The sequence below is a fragment of the Trichoplusia ni genome, chromosome 13, assembly GCF_003590095.1.
Source record: "Trichoplusia ni isolate ovarian cell line Hi5 chromosome 13, tn1, whole genome shotgun sequence".
Lineage (NCBI taxonomy): Eukaryota > Metazoa > Arthropoda > Insecta > Lepidoptera > Noctuidae > Trichoplusia > Trichoplusia ni.
Window position 1 is genome coordinate 10244681 of NC_039490.1, and position 19607 is coordinate 10264287.

A 19607-nucleotide genomic window follows, 5' to 3' on the forward strand; every position below is an offset into this window, starting at 1 on the left:
TGATTTGAATATAAAAGAATCCATACCCAAAGAGAAAAATATGGCCTATTACTAATACTTGTCTGTCCGTTCATCACCTAAATCTCTTAAACCGTGTTAGATAGGGCAATAAAAAAAATCATCTGAAAAAGTTGAAATTTTCAGAGATTTTTGTACATAAACGAATGCTTGTCCTGAGTCTGGGTGTCTTTGTGCATGTGACTTGAATGTTCGTGAAACAACCGCGACAAAGATTAAATTCTATCATTCGGGTGTCGTTTCTTAAATCAATTCTTTAACATTCAAATCAGTATTAAATTTATGATATATAAATATTTTTATCTTAGTACTTATATCGCGGCGTCATGTGTGTGTAACCCTTGTGACACACAGTGATGTTGTGTACTGAGGCCTGATTCGCACGGGAGCTTTTTTAACGCGCGTTAAAACTATTCCTTTTAGCGCCCAACGCCCAGCGCTCAAAATGCAACACTACGCGATAAAAAAAAGCGTCGCATTTTAAAAGCACGGACGTATGAAGAACATGTAGTTGGAAATGCATTTGTTCTATTTAATGCGCGTTAAAAAAGCTCCCGTGCGAAACAGGGCTAACACAGCTTTCGTTTGTATGTCACTGTCATACATATTAAAGCTTCCATTATAAACAGACGCTGTCAATCGCACGCACAAATGAGTTGAAATATGCAATCTTAACTAAAAAAAAAGTTCAACAATATATTCTTTTATGTAAAATACTAAGATACAAATATATTTCGTTATTAATGATACGTTTGTTGCTTTTATTAATTTTTATCTTCTAACTCAGAGAAAGACGTGTGTCTATACCCATACCTCATAAATAGGTGACCCGGTTTTGATTATTTATAAATTCAAGAAGACGAGGTTTAAGCTATAACTGCACAAGTTGATAGATCATAGGTTGAGCTACGCTTGATACGGTCGGTCTAAGGATGGGTGACCATCTATGACATAACGAGTGCCTCCGTGTTTTCGGAAGGCATGTTAAATTGTGAGTATAACTCTTTGACAGTCGTTACAGGTAGTCAAAAGCTTGAAAGTCTGACAACCAGTCTAACCAAGGGGTATCGTGTTGCCCAGGTAACTGGGTTGAGGAGGTCAGATAGGCAGTCGCTCCTTGTAAGACACTGGTACTTAGATGAATCCGGTTAGACTGGAAGCCGACCACAACATAGTCGAGAAAAGGCTAGAAAGATGACGATTTCTTATATTTTTAATTATATCTGGAGCATATTATTATCATAATGTTTGATATACAACCTCCCTTAGACCTAAGACATGCCTTTACACACTTGAAAAGTTCTCAAGCGAGCGAACTGACCCACTGAGAGTATTTATACATAAAAAAGAACGCATATTAAATTATTTTTTACCTTTTTTTTTCTTCTTACGTCTCCTTACCTCGTTGTAGTCGTACTCGGCTGTTGTCCCACTCAAATCTTGATAACCATCTGTCTTTGAACTTTCATAATTAGGAAAATTAACACCTTCGGTCTGCTGATAGTTTTCAGTGAAAGTTTCAGAGAATTTCGTACTCAGAGTTTCCGAACCAAAGAATTTTGTAGTATATTCAGTCGGTCGTTGGAGATTTTGATATTTGTCGTTGTGAGGGTAAATGGTGTTTAAAATGTTCGTTGCTATGGCGACGGGCGTGGCGGGGTAATTCCCCTGCTGTAGCGGTCAGAACTTCAAGTCCTGCAATTTGAGGAGTGGTGATTATTGTAAAATTTGAAAAAATATTGTCTGATTTCATTTCGGTAGAACATATATGAAGAATACAAAGTAGATGCAAAACTCTTGTATACAATGCGTGTAAAATAGTTAAGTTATTATAGCGCCACTTGCAAAAGTAATCAGTTCTTAAAATTTTCCGGCAAGCTATGGCAAATGCCTTTCTACATATACACCAGCCTATATACGTCCCGCTGCTGGCCACCGAACCCTTGCCATATAGGGAAGGTTTGAGCATTAATCACCACGCTAGCTCACTGCGGATTTCAGATTCCAATATTTTGTATTCCAGGTTTCCTCACGATGTTTTCCTTCACCGTTTGTCAGTGGTGTCTTATAATAATTAAGAAAGTTCATATAACTTTGAAAAAGTAACACTCATAGTTAGACTGCGTTGGGATCGAGCCTGCACCTAACGCATACAAATCCATGCATAGAACCGCAAAGCCACCACGACTAATACACACATTTCTACACATAATTATTTTCAATATACATAATATATGTTTGTATATCTATCATACCTTGATGGCCTGTGGTAGATCGGGGAGTTTCATATCCCTCAGCTGTTGCGGGAGATTCATACTCTTCACCGCGGAGACAGCACGCGCAGGCGCAGCCGATATACCCGCCTGTAGACAAGTGGTGATTAGTGGAATATGTAGTTATATAGGAAGGAATAGAATAGAATACTTTTTATTGTGCACCATAAGAAAAAACAAATTAGGACAATACAAACAAATATGATGAGTACAAAAGGCGGTCTTATCGCTAAGAAGCAATCTCTTCCAGACAACCTTTGGATGGAATTAAATTGTGGAAGAATTGGTAAGGAATGTTGCATTGATGTGTGTTTGAGGAGGAGGTTAGAGTTTGTAAGTTATATGTGTGTTGCAGCCATGTGGTGATTAGTGAATTATGTTTTGGTAGGATATTCTGATCTGTAAATATGCGGCGATTAAGGAAATAGCTGTTGCCCGCGGGACCGCCCACTACGAATTGAAAATGATCCCACAGGAACCAAAAATCAGGATAAAAACCTCCTATGTCTCTATCTTATGTGTTAATCCTGGTTGTAAGCTATCTGTATACCAAGTTTCATCTGTATCCGTTCAGTGATTTTTGCGTACAATGGTAACAAAGATCCGTACATGCAAACTTTCTTAGTAGAATGTATGGCGGAAATCTATTATTATAATACACTCACTTCAGCTTTCTGCATCTTGTTCTGTTCCTGTAGCCGACAGAGGATGTCCGCCATGTTTGTCTGTAGCACCATGCCGCCCATCACCAGCTCGTCAAGTACCTGAAAACATGTAAATAAAAAAATAAGTCAAGAAAAACTGCAAAATTTTAAACAACGTAGTATTTTTTTATCAACAAAAACATAGACTTTAAATAAAAAACTGCTAAGTAAAATCAGTTGATTTTTTCTGGGATCAAATGATAGATGTTTACGATAAATGCAAAAAGAGGCCTCAAAATCGTTTCAGCCATTCCTAAAGCCTGAGGTAAGAAATATAAAAAATTACAGACAAATTGAGAATCTCCTCCTTTCTCAAGTTGGTTTTAAATGTGATCCATAACTAATCCAATATGGCAGAAGGGAGAAATAGCTAGTAAGAAGTATGTAAGTACATATTTATCATGATTAAATAAATAAATGCGGACAACATCACATACATTGTTCTGAACCCAAAGTAAGTTGCTAAAGCACTTGTGTTATGGAATTCAGATACAAAGAAGGTACCACAAACACCCAGACCCGAGGCAATGTAGAAATGTAAACTTTTACATTGTCCCGACCGGGGATCGATCCCGGGACCTCTGAGCTAGCGACACCTTGAAACCGGTGCGTACGCCATTCGACCACGGAGGTCTTCACGATTGCCCGACTAGTTTCGGACACAACTAGTCTTTGAGGAATCATCATCGGATCGACTCGCGACCCCGCCGTAAGTAAACCGTTGCATTTAATAATGAATCATTCTCACGATAGTTACTATACACGGTGATTTTTTAGTCGTCTTACAAAAGCAGCCCAGTTCATGTATCCGACGTAAACTACCCCTAGGCGCGATTATTATTTTTTTATCATCAACTAAGATAATAGGTACGAAGAAAAATGAAACAAAAGAAATTTTGAAACATAATCTTAAAAATGATAAAAACGCCGCCGCCCGCGCCCCTCACCATTGTTACAAGGCTCGGACCGCGCTCGCAACAGAGCCGTGTTTCTAAAACTACGAATTGCATCATAATATTGAATAAAAATTTGCATTTTAAATTTATTCAAATCTCATAAATACCTATTTTTTTTATCATGAACGTGTTCTAGTCATTGGATACATGAACTGGGCTGTTTTTGTAAGACGACTAAAAAATCACGGTGTATAGTCGGATATTGAGAGATTTGTATTACCTGGTGTGCGGCATCGGCGTGGAAGATCAAGTCCAGTTCGCAAACGTTCTCGAAGCATTTGTCTAATGTTTCAACGAAAACCTGGAAATAAATGAAAACAAACAGTAAAAGACGCCGTTAAATGGGGTACGTTATAATATCTTTGTTCTGTTCGTTTCAGGATCGAATGGAGAACCATATTGGAATCGAAATAAAAACTAGAACCACTGGGTTACACAGTGGTTTCTTAGGTTTACGCGAATGTTAGACATTGAAATGAAACTAATTTTCCTGATTTTATCGCGGTTTGATTTTAGATTTTAATAGATAATAAACTATTATATACTAGCTGTTGCCCGCGACTTCGTCCGCGTGGTATGAAGATATGAGTTATAATTTATACCTGCCTTCTATCTATCTTGTAGGATTCAGTCAGCGTTTGCAATGTAAGCGCAAAAAATGAGTTTTTTTACGACCTCGCAATAGACACCTCAAAAATTGTAGCCTATGTGTTATTCTGATGTATAAGCTATATTGTGGTAAAGTTTCATTCAAATCCATTCAGTAGTTTTTACGTGATAGAGTAACAAACATCCATACATCCATACTTACAAACTTTCGCCTTTATAATAGTAGTAGGATACTAACTAATTAATATGGAGTAACTAATGAATATACTAACTTGTATAAGGTCCAGTATCCCGAGCTCGCTCTCGGACGAGTCCACACAGAACACGAAGTACAGTGTGGCGTAGTGCCGGTAAATTAACTTGTAGTCTGAGCCACCTATTAAACTGGAAAAAAACATTCATAGAGACACTTTTATAATAAATTCATTGTTTTGAACATTTGAGAGTTTTTACTTTTTTTTAAACTACTCCCGCACTAAGGCATTTAATCCTTGTATCGCGGGGGGTTTCACAAACATACAATTCACATGCACAAAGACACCCAGACTCAGAACAAGCATTCGCGGATCACACAAATGCTTGTCTTACGCAGGGATCGAACCCGCGACACGTCGCGCACAGTGGGTTTGGCGTGATGACCTCAACCACTCGGCTATCCGTGCAGTCAAAGTCAAATCGAAAAAATAGTTAAAAACCAAAAGTTTTTATTTCGAGTAAAGATTTTTCAGGCACTTATAAAATGTTACACCAAACAGGTATTTGACTAAAAAAAAACTAATAAGAAAGTTGGGTAAATTTAAAAAAACATCAGTTGAAATAAATCTTGTGTGACATCACTTATAATATCTGTACACTTCTTTGCTACAAATGACGTTATTAGAAACTAGTTTCTAAATATTTGTTATGTTTTATCGTCATATTTATTAATAGATTAAGGCCCGATTTTTCAATCGTCAGATAACTTTTATCTGAGGAATAAATATGGCCGTTTGACACATTATCTATACAAAAGCTGTCAAAACGTCAAACATATTCGACGAATAAAAGTTATCTGGGACTTCCGGTTTGTGTTTGTTGATTAACACATGTGGAGTTTCCTCTCATAACCTTTTGGGCAGTAGAAGTTCGTTTTTCCGATTGTTTTTTGGTTGCATTTTATTTATCTGTGTGTGTCCTTTGTGTTTTGTGTTTGTGAGCGTCAAATTTTCCGGTAAGTACACAGTGCTACCTTGTTTTATGCGGCAGCCGCCGCGCGATCATGGACGCTGACGACCGGCCTCCGGGCCGTCCGCCAGACCCCAATGATCCCCCAGTGCATGGATCCAACCCCCAAACCGACCCCAATCCGCAATCAAAAGATTTATTTGAATACACTCCGGTGGTAACAGCTCCTTTGGCGTCTTTCGAAGCTATGGAGACTCAAACTTCCCTACCGAAGCGCAAACGACCAATTGAGGACAAGGAAAAGGACGTGTGTAACGATGACACAATAACACCTTCATCAAAACGGGACAGAATTTCCGCTCCGTCCTTAATAGCTAGGTCCAAATACACTGACACTGACGTTGCCCCGTTTATTGTATTTGTTTCGTACGCAGACGTGGACCCTAAGGCGGGTTCGACCATGCATCCAGTGAGATTTGGTCAGTTACTGTTGAGGAATAAGGTCAAAAACATCACAGAGGATGGAATTAAAAAGATTGGTAGAAACCGTATCTCGGTAGAGTTTAAAGCCCCCAGGGACGCCAATGTTTTCATGGAAAGCTCTTTCTTAAAAGAAAAAGGCTACTCAACATTAATCCCTACCTTTAATATCACGCGTATGGGTGTTGTAAAGGGTGTCCCAGCAGACTGGTCTGACTTGGAATGCTCCGATAATTTAAGATCCCCTTCAGGCTGTGGTCAGATTTTAAAAATTAGACGATTGAATAGAAAAGTTACAAATGATGGTAAATCGGAATGGCTGCCCACTTCTTCAGTGGTCTTAACGTTTGACGGTAGGGTTCTTCCTGAACGTGTTTTTTGCTGTCATAACTCCCTTCTGGTAGAGCTATACAATTATCCCACCATTCAATGCTTTGGATGTTGTAGGTTTGGGCACACCAAGACCCAATGTAGGTCTAAGCCACGGTGCTTCCGCTGTGGTGGAGATCACTTTGGGGAGGGGTGTACGTCGGAGGAGCCAATTTGCTTATTTTGCGAAGGGCCCCATCTGGCCACCAGCCGGCAGTGTCCAGAGTACCATAGGCAGAGGAACATTAAAACCTGCATGTCTGAAAAGAATCTGTCCTACTCTGAGGCAGCAAAGTTATTCCCCCCAGTCCGTAAGTCCTTTGCTGATGTTGTGGCATCAGCGCCCTCTGCTCCACACACCCTCATCCCATCCCAAGTAGCTCGTCCTTTCCACTCTCGCCAACCTACCTCCACATCATACAGGAAGACTGTATTCCTTCCGCCAAAATCCCATGCCCCTCTTTCCCCAGGTTACGATCGACAGGCTCATCAAAACATCCTGAACAGTTTTACCATTCCCCAACCCGCGAACGGATGTGGGCTTCCTACCAACCCTACATCTACCGAAAATGTTTCGGCTATTGAGCAGATAGTGATGTTGCTCACAACTATTCTTTCTTCCTATCCCTTACCAGACCACGTTGCCAAAAACATTGTTAACCTACTATCCCCCCGTCACATTCCATCTCCTCCAGTGGAACGCCAGGAGTGTCCTCCCGAAAAAACATGAGGTCACTCACCTAATCAACTTGCACCAACCAGCAATCTTTGCAATTGCAGAGACGTGGCTAACCCCACGCCTCCATTTTAATATCCCCAGGTATAGCGTGCTCCGGGATGACCGTCCTGACGGTTATGGCGGAGCCGCTATACTTGTAAATAATTCCCTCTCCTTCTCCCCTCTTCCACTTCCCCCCCATGGCGATGAAGTTAGTGTTGTAGGTGTAAACCTACTCGGCATTAATTTTATTTCTATATATATCCCCTCCCCAAATCCCGTATGCTTCCAATATATAAAAAATATCTGTGCTGTCCAAACCCCAACCATAATTCTGGGTGATTTTAACTGTCACCACCTCCTATGGGGATCCGACTACTGTGATGGCCCGGGGTTGGACCTTGTTGATTTAATCGACGAGGTCGGGCTCTGTGTCGTCAACGGCGGTTTGGAAACCCGTCTCCCCAGACCCGGCCAAAGTAGAAGTTGTGTGGACCTCACTGTCTGCTCGACCAGTCTGACGGGCCAATTGGATTGGCAACGCCTTAACCACACCCATGGTAGTGATCACTATCCCATCCGCACCACCCTTATTAATAGATCACTACCCAGTAGAGACAATCCTCCCCTCCTAAAATACAAGCTTCCGGGCGCCAACTGGGACTTGTATTCCCAATACCTTGATTCCTTAGTCCTCTCTATGCCGGAAGTTTCTCCAGACAATCTCGATACCTGCATAGAGCGATTTTCTGGTGCTGTCTCGTTGGCCGCTGAACATAGTATCCCGCTTAAGAACTCGGCTTCCGGGAAGCTTTCATCCCCGCCTTGGTGGGACCGCGAGTGTTCTGCCATGGTCAAAGCCCGGAGGGAAGCCGAGTCCAGATACGTCGGGTCTATGTCAGTGACCAACCTGATGGAGTATAATCGGATCCTTGCTAGATCCAGGCGTCTCTTCAAAAGAAAGAAATATGAGGGTTGGAAAAATTTCTGTGCTTCCTTGTCTCCTTCATCCCCAGCCTCAGTCATTTGGAAAAAGTTTAAGGGATACAGCCGAGGCTGTTCATCCCAAAGTCCTTCTTCAATTCCACTTGACCTTGCGAACTCCTTCCTCTGTAAACTAGCCCCTCCTTATGTTCCTCTTAATGAGGAATGTCCTTCTCCCCTTGTTTCATCCCCCTCCTCCAACGACCCCTTGGACCTGCCATTTTCTCTACGTGAGTTGGAGTCAGTGCTCAACCACGTCCATGACTCGGCCCCTGGGATTGATGGCTTCCCCTATTCCTTTTACAAGAGGTCTGGAGATCGTTGTCGCCAGTACCTCCTATCCCTAATAAACTCCTGCTTCACTCTGTCCCATATCCCAGAAAGCTGGAAAACCCAGCTTATCATCCCGATCCTGAAGCCAGGAAAAACTCCCGACAGCGTTAGTCATTACCGTCCGATTGCTCTCTCACCCGTCATTGGCAAAATCTTGGAGCACCTCATCAAAAATCGGCTAGAGTGGTTTGTGGAGAGCCGCAATCTTCTAGCCGAGTCCCAATTTGGATTCCGAAAGGCAGTCAGCACCATGGATAACATTGGCGTTCTTGTCACGGATACGCGGATCGCATTTTCCAAAAACGAGTCCGTTTTGGCGGTCTTCCTTGACATTTCAGCTGCATATGACAATGTTCTTCTTTCCGTGCTCAGTAGTAAATTACGACAGCTGAGTATCCCGGCTAAGATGCGACAATGCATTTGTAACTTGTTCTTGGAACGTTATGTCAAGCTCCACATTCCCGGTGTAGATTCAGAATCTAGAACCCTTTGGAGAGGTCTCCCTCAAGGTTCGGTCCTTAGTCCTCTTCTATACAATATTTATACTTCTGACCTCCATAGATCCCTCAATAGTGACTGCCGAATCCTGCAGTATGCGGACGACCTTTGTCTTTATCTACCGAAAGCGTCGATAGAACAGGCTTCGGTGTCCATGCAGGTATCTCTCGACTCCTTAAACCACTGGCTTATTTCTCACGGTCTCACTTTGTCTGCCTCTAAAAGCTCAGTGGTTATCTTTACTCGGAAAAGAGTTATCCCGGATGTTCACCTTGAAATTGAAGGCTCCCCTATTAACTTAGAGGATCGCGTGAAATTCCTGGGTGTCATCCTGGATTCTAAATTATCTGGTGCCTCCCATGTTGGCTATGTCGTTAACAAATGTGAGAAGAAGCTTAATTTGTTGCGTGCTCTTGCAGGCGTTTGGTGGGGCGCTCATCCGTTCACATTAAAACTCATTTACAATGCCACAATAAGGAGCCTGTTGGACTATGCTAGTTTTTGGCTGGAACCGTGCAGCAAAGTTGCACTGGCCAAGCTAGACATCGTCCAGTCCAAGGCCCTCCGCATTGTATTGGGTTGTATGAGGTCTACACCGATTAACGCGTTGCAGGTTGAGAGTGGCGACCCTCCTCTTCTCCTACGCAGGCAATACCTTGCTGACAAATTTGTTTACAAGATATTCTTTAATTCCAACCACAAGATATTGCCGCGACTGTCTATTTTGGATAATTTGTTTAGACAGTGCCCATATTGGAGGCATAAAGTCCCCCCATTAGTCTTAAACTCCTTTCGGAAAATTCGTATGGTTGGAGAGTGTGCCCCAATTCGCCAGTGTAGTAAATTACCTGTTTTTGCCTCCCCATACAACGTCATACATTTTGTCCCGAATTTCATCCCCTACATTGGTCTCAGTAAAGAAACCATCCAAGCGAACGTTTGCTTCTCCCAGTTCGCTAATAATAAGTGGCCGGAACATTTTTGGTTCTTTACAGACGCTGCAAAATTTAGCCCAGATGGCAAAACCGGTGTTGCCGTCTATATTTCAAAGTATCAAACATTTCTCCAATTCCAATGCCCTCCAGAGACGTCTGTGTTCACTGGAGAGTGTATTGGCATCCTAGAGGCATGCTCATATATCTCTTCCCACAGTAATATCACAAAGGCAGTTATTTTCTCTGACTCCAGAAGTGCCCTGGAAGCTATTACCAAAAATTCTTTAAAGGATAAACTTCGTAGTCCAGTCATCATACAAATTAAAATTATTTTGCATCTTCTCTCCAGTAAGGATATAGAGGTGATACTTGTATGGATACCAGGCCACATGGGCATCGCAGGAAATGAGTGTGCGGATACAGCTGCTAAAGCAGCTGTCTCCAGCAGCTTAGCCGACAAGTCGCATTATCGAGTCGAAACCTATGACTTGATCCATAAGGCCAAAGTAGACCTCTTCAAAACCTGGCAGTCTTACTGGGCCGAGTCCAGTAAGACCAAGGGTGGAGCTTTCGCAGCAATACAACCCTCTATCCCCTCCAAACCTTGGTTCTATAAATTCAAAAAGGTCCCAAAGTGGGTTACGTCAGTAATATGCCGTATCCGCATTGGTCATTGCTGTACTCCAATCTTCCTTCACAAAATTCGAGTCCGTGACAACCCCCTTTGCGAGTGTGGTCTAGAGGAGGGCTCCCTAGATCACATTTTCCTCAACTGCCCCCGTAACAACGGCTTTAATATGGATCAAGTCATAAGTAATTTACAAATTCAGCACCCAGTTAATGTCCGTCATCTCCTTTCCTTTTTTCCTAATCCCCAAATTATATGTGCATTTATTAAATTTATAATAATTAACAAAATAAGGTTGTAAGTATGTTATATGTAGTGTATATGTGTGTACATAATCTATATAATAAGTATTATTATTCACTAACACCTATATTTGTGTTGTTCCAGGTAGCCAACAAAATATTGAAGGAAACGGTTTTAGTTAATGCCTTTTAGATACCCATGTGCAATCACTACACGACGCTGGCAGAAATTGTTGTAAAGAACAGCAGATTGCCATAAAACAAAAAAAAAAAAAAAAAAAAAGTTATCTGGCGATTGAAAAATCGGCCCTAAATAAAGTAAAAACATGTCTCCACTATTTTTAAGAAGTCTTAAGATTAAGAACTTAAGTGTTTCCTGAGTTTGTTTCAACATTTCTTTTAAGGGTAGTCAGATAGGCATGTAAATGTGGTGAAATATCGTATTTGCAGAATAAAGGATTTCATTTCAAGTTTTTTATAATGGACTTTCCCACAAAACAGATCAAAACATTTAAGGTTTGTGATATAACTTAGATTATAGTATAGTACCTTCCTCCCTCCAGAAAATTGCACACATTATCGTCCCGCTTCGACACCAGTTGAAATGTCTCCTTAATTATCTGTTGCTGCATATCCTCATTCTGTAATTAAATACAATTGAAAGCAGTGAATAACAATAACTTATCTATACTAATATAGAAAGCTGAAGAGTTTGTTTGTTTGTTTGAACGCGCTAATCTCAGGAATTACTGGTCCAAATTTTGTATTGAATAGACCATTCATCGAGGAAGGCTTTAGGCTATAAACCATCACGCTGCGACTAATATGAGCGAACATAGGTACAATGGAAAATGTGAGAAAACAGGGCGGGTATAAATCATAACATATATCTTCCACCCACGGAAACGAAGTTGTGAGCAACAGCTAGTAGTTTAATTAATCAGTAAGAACACATGTTATACACAACTGATAAAATTAATAGATTAATATTCAACAACTTTCACTCAACGCCATCTAGTTTCAAACTCATAAAAGCTTGTATTCTGAGTACCTGACAACTGATAAACATACTTATATTCCTAAATATATACAGATAAATTACCCACCAGACACAAATTAATAAATGTGGGCATCATACAATCATTTGTCCTGGGTTGGAATCAAACCCACAATCTCTTGAATGGAAGTCAGGGCCACTTAACACTAGACCTACTAGTTTATGAATACTAGTGAATACTAAAATATACCTGATAAAAAGTTACGCTATAAAGAGTTTTCACATAATTTGCAAGAAAAGTGTTGTTCTTTATCCAGTTGTGTTAGTAGCATTTATTTTGCAATTGAAGATGGATAGCCCATCTTCAAGTCAATTATTGTAAAAACAATATTACAATCAGCTCCTCTCAATGATTGTGAAAAAGCCCCAGGTTCAATCTAGAATCAGAATTTTGTTTGTTGAGGGCACCAATATGAGAATATTTTGGACTACTTTTCAGTACTTTAACACATTGTTTCAACCAATTTCTTGTTTATTTATTCATGGTAGTGCGCTAATCCAAGGCTATGTGTAGTTTTAATAAAAACCGCATACAACAGAGTCCATTCATTCCAACTATACATCGAACACAGATAAGAGACAACTGATAATACACATTTATTTAATACGGAAAAAAATAACTAATACAACTGTTTAAACCAAATAAATTTGACAGTTATAATATAGGCGTAAAAATCTGTCGCATGCCTCAGTATAAATTAAAAAAAAACTTTCACTCACGAAGTATTGGTAGAATTTTGATAAACGCGGCTTCCCATGGTTATTGAACACCAAAATTGCTTTTATCATTGTGTTAATTAACTATAAACTTAACTAATTAGAGCTAAATTTTCATTTATTTAATTGATAAAACTAATGCAATACAATCATGAATGAAAATTATTGATTTGTATTTAGACAGTGACGTTGACAATTTTGATCTTCGTTCGGAAATTAAACAAATAGTCATGCGGGCTGTAGGAATGCCAATAATTTTATACTGAATAAAATATTGTGGTATTGATCAAAATTTTAAGGTATATATTAAAATGGTCTCCACTACCTTCCTTTTGAAAGTAGTAGTACTTATGTGCCAGCTGCAAACTAAGTTATTTTTATCTACCGGATAAATATTATACTTCATTTTTGTCATAAACTACATTAGTTGCACTCTTTGGCCAAAAGTTACAATACTTGATATGCCTATTATTGCACATACTATATGCATTATGCATATTAAAGAACGAAATATCATTGAAATCATTTAAATAAAGAACGAAATATCCGTCGCCTTTAGTTTTTTGACCCTTCATGTGTTTAAAACGCTAGCGAACACCTTTTTTTTTAAATTAACTATAAGAAAATTATTATTGATTCCGTTTTTAGTTTGACATTTCATTTTAGCCATTACTAAACAAACGTAGTATAGTAGAATTAGTAGTTTAAAAAATCAAAGTATAGCAACACTCAAAAACTCGCGAACGCGTTGTGCTGTCTGCCGTAACCCGCGAGTGTAGTGTCACAATAAAAAAAATCGCAAAAACTGAATGATTATTGTGTGAAATAAACATTTATTGTTAACTTTCAAGTTCTGTTCAGTGTTAAATGTTTGATGGAAGCGTATTTGCGCGCCGCTGATGCATCTATAACGAGATACAGGTCAGTGTAACTAAAGATGGACATGGTATATTTTGTTGTCTTTATTTGGGTATTCAGACGTTTCTCGCGGTGTCGTGTGGCTTATTATGATTCTCTGTAACTTTAAGACTCATCTGGAGTCCGTTCGCGGCATAAAACGAGCTGTCGTGTGAAAAAAATAGTGTAAATATGTTATGTTCTGTTGTAAAGGCATATCGTTGTAAATTTGGAAAGCGTGTAACCGCTATTTTATAAGCTATTAAAACATAATTGTTGATTATACCGCTACTGATTCGAACGCCGGTAAAAGGTTAGAACTCTGTACATTGTGTACTTTCACAGAAATCGTGTATCATTATGATATTTATATGATTTTACGGACATATATATTATATATGTCGGCATTTCAGCGCAACAGTTTTCTCTTCATAACTACGACGCGAAATGAAAGTTTTTAATGTATGCACGTTTAATTATATATTGATAGTTTTAATTAATAGAATCATGTAAATAAACCCTCATTTTCATTCTTACACCTTTAAATGCTATATTTCTGTTCATGTATTGATAATACTGTAAATTTCGTGTCATAATGAAATAGGTTAGGTAAATATTGACATGCTTTATTTAAATATTAAGTAAACAATATGGACACATGGAATATATATATATCACATATTTTTAATTTGCAGTACACATTAAACAAATAATAAATTTGAATATCTTTTCAGTAGTAAAATTTTAACAATTTACTTGAAAAATGATGATAAAAAATCATGAATATAGCAACATTATTTAATAAGTTGTCGACCCAGAAAGTTAACTATGCAAATTGATAGATAAGAATGATTAAAATATATTTAGAAAAGACTTAATTATGTAAAATCAGTTTTATGATTTTAATGTCTTTTTAAGTTAAATAATTATTTAATTTAAACTTATCATCAACTTATTATGCATTTTTTCTGCATAACAGATTATGAAAGAGCAAAACATAGAGAATATAGTAATAAAAAAATGGTATTTTTGAGAATCTCAATGTTTGTTATGCAAATAACTCTGTCATCGTCACTTTTGAACTGTTCAATCACTTTATTCTTTATTTCTTTATTGCATTTCCACAATGTTTTTTACATAAAGATCTTAAATTTAGGGTTGGACATACATTATGGACCCGGTTAGGGCATAGCAAAATATCTATATCTAAGTTATTAAATCTAAACACTTATGACAGTATACATTAACTCTACATTATTAGTTGCCGTTTTTGCTGGGCATAACCTTATCAAGTCTTGCAATAATTCTTTGTCTGACAATGATGCTACTTTTTACCACATTTTGACTTCTAAAGCAAGATAAAACTAGTCATATTTGCTATTTAAATTACATGAAATGTCTTTTTGTTTTTTTTTTTATAATTACTAATTTAAGTTACAACTTCATTAATTATTACTAATATTAAAAACATCTAAATTCTTTTTTTTATAAAATATCACTACTTGGCTAAGACCTTCCCTTTTTTGAAAACCCTGTGGTCTTAAAAACAGTAATCACTGAATACTGAAACATATCAAGTCAAAAGTTATTGTTGTATAGGGTTTTCTAATAATTTTCTCATTACAATTCATTACCTACACTATACATGTTATAGTTTTTTGGATATCTAATAGGAATCCAATTTTGTAAATGCTTTGTTATTTGACTAATTTACTTTACCATATGATTTCTGTCGAATTAACACTTTGCCTATGTTCAAACCGCTATGAGTTTGGCGATAGTCTCTTAACACCTAAAGTTTTGGAATATCATAGACTTGCATTGCCTCATATAGAATAGGCTTAGACAGATTTTAAATTTGTTGACCGTAAAAACTCAGTACCTCAACTTCAAAATGGCTGGACCGATTTTTATCAAACATGTCTAAGAATTCTCCCAGACAGTTCACCTTTAATAAAAAACAATCTTAATAGAAATTGATCAATCCATACAGGAGCTATGATTTCACAGACTGACAGACACGTCAATCGTAACACCCCTCTTTTTGCGTCGAGCTCAATAATGAATAAACACAAATCAATTAATTATTACGTCGAACTGTCAATAAACTTTATTGATTACTTCAACAAATATTGGCTGTACCACTTATTTGAGAAAAAAAGATGTACGAAAACCGACTTTATTTAGTGAGGATAAGGTTCAATTTGCCGATGCTGTTTATGCGTAAAGTACAGTCGGCAAGAAAAGTACAACAAATAATTTTATTTATCTTAGTAGGATCTTTTACGCTTTGTCTGTGGCCGTTTTAAAAGCAAAACAGCGTAGAGTGACCTCTCGTTTCCGCAGCTAAAATAAATATTTGTGAAAGCCCCCGCGACACAAGGATTAAATTCCTTAAGGCGTGAGTCGTAAAAAAAATACTGATCGTAGTTTTGGCACTGATGCTAAATAACGTGACTGCAATTTAAAAAAAAGTACTGAGCTTATCATAGCAGAGTGGGTCATGGCGTTAGTTCGATACCCGCTTTGGACAAGCATTTGTGTGATCGACAAATTCTTGTTATGAGTCTGTCTTTTGCAGGCTTATATGTCTGTGAAACTCCCGCGACATAAGAATTCAATTCCTTAGTCATATTTTATTGTAACTCTGAAAAAGACGATTAAGTAATGTTAAAAAAAAACATTATCGACAATTTTAAATAGTTAAATAAATCCTTTACACCGCTTTATTTTTCCGAAGTCCATAATGGATTTTGCTACTGACCGTACATTTTTGTTCATAAAGGCAATTTAACCCTTTATATCAGCAATTGCCATACTGATCAACGTTGATTGATCGCTGGTAAAGCCAATTGGTATGTGATATATTATGTAAAGGCATAAAGATATGGCACACTAATTGTCTGATGTACCTTTACAATACTTTACATATGAATTATGATGAAAATTAACCACCTACTGGTGAATTTTAAACGACTCCCGCAATAAGAATTTAATCCTTGTCTCGCGGGCGTTTCACAAGCATTCAAGTCACATGTACAAAGACACCCAATTTCAGAACAAGCATTCGTGGGTCAAACAAACGTCCTACTCGGGGGTCAAACCCGCGACACATCACTCTCGATGGGTTTGGCGTGGTGCCCTCAACCACTAGAATATCCGTGCAGACTCTCCCGGCAGAATTAAGTAAAAAAAATCCATGTTTTTCAATGTCATTAAAAAATCGGCCAGCCGTTTTTATAGTTGCATATTGCATTGTCATCGAGTTTGAAGCTACCCCGAAAATTTCAGCCTGCTAGCTTATCGGGAAGTGCCTCAAATCCAACCTGAACAACAAAAAAACAAGAAAACAGTGTATAAAAACTAAAAACGTGTTTTAAAAGTTTAATTTTCCCCTAATATTATGATTATTGAAATAATTCATCAGAAGTTATGATGGTTTAATGAACAATCGTCGTTAATGTCCATCGTAAACCTATCTAGGACATTCAACCAAAGGTTACTAACAACGTTATTTAGGTTCAATATTATTAAAATTAATGCCTAAGTTATGTCTGGGTTTCTGTTGAAAATCATGAAGCAGTGAAATAGTAGGTACATCTTACGAGTATAATCTGTTCACTGTTGAACCTGGACAAGATTTAAAAAAAAATCAAAAATTTATGATTTATTACCAAGATTTTTACCAACTCATCAAATCATGATTAAGGACTCCGTATGAATCCGAAACTTGTCGGGCTATCCCGATAAATGCGCGTGACTTAATCTTAATTAAATGGATCATAAAATAAGGAATCTGCCTCACAAAAGTTAACAATAATTCCCAACTTATATTTTGATAACCACGCATACCAGTATAATTATATTATAATATCTCTATACAACACACAGTCCATTGTACCAGCTAACGATTGACTATTGTAACATTCGCTATACTTATCGTAACGAAAACATCGTTAGTCGTTACACACTGAAATACCTCTGCACTGAGATATAATAATGTTTATGTATCGTATGTGTTAACGGTCTCTCATGCAGAATATTATATAACTGTGTTCCAAGAAATATGTCGAATGTATGCATGTTAATTTTGAGAAAAATTGTATTTATTTGTAAGATTGTTACACATTCCCCTGTATTTTTCCTGTTTTAGGGGTGGAACACTCATTTTCAATGCAATGTATTTACAACTAGCTGTTGCCCGCGATTACGTCCGCGTGGTTAGAAGATACAAGTTATGATTTATGCCTGCCCTGTTTTTTCCACATTTTCCATTGTATCTTCGCTCCTATTAGTCGCAGCGTGATGGTATATAGACTAAAACCTTCCTCGATAAATGGTCTATTTAATACAAAAAGGTTTTTTCAATTTGAACCAGAAGTTCTTGGCTCTTTAGCTTTCTATATTAGTATAGATATAGATTCGCATCCCCTGGATTTTTCCTATTTTAGGGGCGGAACACTCATTTTCAATGCAAAGTATTTCCAATTGTTTTGTTGGTAAAATGTTTAGGAGATTACACATAGTGTCAATTTAATCCTATTTCCATTAATTCTTCGACAATTGTAAATAGCCGAATCGGGGCCCAAATTTCAGACACAAACGAGCTATCCCGGCAAAAACGCCTGAGTAAAACGTTGCACCATTTAATATAAATGCAAAATAAAAATAAAATACTTCCACAAATTAAATTAGTAATCTGAAATATGCAATTAAATACACGACGGGGACTCGAACGCGTTCCACGAGGCGTGTCACGTGCTCTGTACACAAATAGCCACGGTTACAAAACGACGAAGTATTTTTGGAATCTTTTCATTATGTAGCTAGCTGGAGAGATGTTGCAGCCTAGTACATGTGGACCAACCGGTTTATGATGAACGAAAAAGGATTCAAATTATGGTGACTGGATTGCCTGCTGATATTATAAACGCGAACGTTTGTATGTATGGATGTTTGTTACTCTTTTACGCAGAATCTGCTGAACGGATTAAGACGAAATTTGGTACATAAATAGTATATAACCAGGATTAACACATAGGATAGGACATATATTTCTATCCTGATTTAAAATTTTTATTTGTAGTGGGCGAGCCCGCAGGCTAAAGCTAGTTATTATATATGTCTGTAAGGATAACTGTTAGGTGTAGGTCACCACGCTAATCCCAATGTGCGCGATGAGTCTCGGCTTTTGATCCCCGTGTGGAACAATAATTTGCGTGATCCATGAATGCTTGTTCTGAGTCTGGTTGTTTGTATGCTAGTGAACCCGATGATGTATTTCCGTTATCGCTATTAAAACAAATACTAAAAATCAAAATCGTGGTTAAGCAACGATTGTTACGGTCAAAATTTGATGGGTTATAAGAAACCCTCGCACTTGATGTTTTATTTACATAGGGATGCTAAAATTTATACCACTGTAACGTCTGAAACTCGATGTCAAATCATCATCATCATCGGCCAATAATCGTCCTCTGCTGGACATAGGCCTCCCCTATTGCACGCCATCGAGATCTATCTTCGGCTGCTCGCATCCAGCTCCTGCCATCTTGCGCAAATCATCACTCCACCGTGCCTGAGGACGTCCTACACTACGTTTGCTGACAAATCATCATAATTTTGTGTTATTTTTGGACCTAACGAAATGCATTCTATAAGCTGAATATTTTTATATGACACTCATAAAATATAGAGTCATACCAATATGAAATTTGTTTACAAAGTGCACAATTACGTATCGTAGCCATGCAATGTATCGGATGTCTATTCTTGAAAATAATTTGTTTTTTTGTAAAGTGAGATGTTTGTTTTAAATATTATGTTTATGTTACAGCTTATTATGATCTAAGTGTAACCGCCATGTTTTGTTATTGCTAGATTTTATGTGATATGTTTTTCGTCTTAGTCCTTTATGAGGTTCTGTATCCAATTAAGGGTAAATATTAAACCCGAAACTTAGGCCCCGCTGTCTGTTTGTCCTAGTTTGTTTGTACCTAGTACCTAGTTTGGTCTAAACCGTTAA

At 37.9% G+C, this 19607-nt stretch overlaps 2 protein-coding genes and 1 long non-coding RNA gene across 4 annotated transcripts in view; 2 read left to right on the top strand and 1 right to left on the bottom strand.

Annotated features, from left to right (window-relative positions):
- Positions 1-1410: 1410 nt before the first annotated feature.
- On the bottom strand, positions 1411-12878 carry LOC113500117 (AP-3 complex subunit sigma-2). Of its 2 annotated transcripts, none has more exons than XM_026880793.1 (7): positions 12689-12878; positions 11461-11552; positions 4833-4944; positions 4172-4252; positions 2957-3055; positions 2274-2381; positions 1411-1713 (listed from the first exon to the last, which is right to left on the bottom strand). In XM_026880793.1, exons 1-7 carry the CDS (start codon positions 12755-12757, stop codon positions 1699-1701), a joined length of 576 nt encoding a protein of 191 aa, XP_026736594.1. In that variant the 5' UTR covers positions 12758-12878; the 3' UTR covers positions 1411-1698. The 2 variants fall into 2 exon arrangements, with proteins under 2 accessions (XP_026736594.1, XP_026736595.1); XM_026880794.1 differs by lacking the exon at positions 12689-12878 and adding an exon at positions 12159-12624.
- Positions 5684-11172, top strand: LOC113500118. Its single transcript, XR_003401168.1, has 2 exons — positions 5684-5770; positions 11057-11172. It is a non-coding gene; the product is annotated as an uncharacterized LOC113500118 (long non-coding RNA).
- A 521-nt stretch (positions 12879-13399) lies between the features above and the next one.
- The window catches only part of LOC113500116 (zinc transporter foi-like), a 44329-nt gene continuing 38121 nt past the window's right edge, over positions 13400-19607 (top strand). The window contains exon 1 of the mRNA XM_026880790.1: positions 13400-13606. The gene's annotated coding sequence lies outside the window, so the exon portion shown is untranslated. The remainder of the gene's footprint in view (positions 13607-19607) is intronic.

Bases quoted from the DNA above. Each gene is read 5' to 3' on its own strand.
- LOC113500117 (XM_026880793.1), bottom strand. From the start codon at position 12,757: ATGATAAAAGCAATTTTGGTGTTCAATAACCATGGGAAGCCGCGTTTA. The intron at 3,056-4,171 runs GTAATACAAATC...ACATGTTTTCAG, and splicing joins ACGCCGATGCCGCACACCAG to GTACTTGACGAGCTGGTGAT. The intron at 2,382-2,956 runs GTGAGTGTATTA...ACTTGTCTACAG, and splicing joins ACAAGATGCAGAAAGCTGAA to GCGGGTATATCGGCTGCGCC.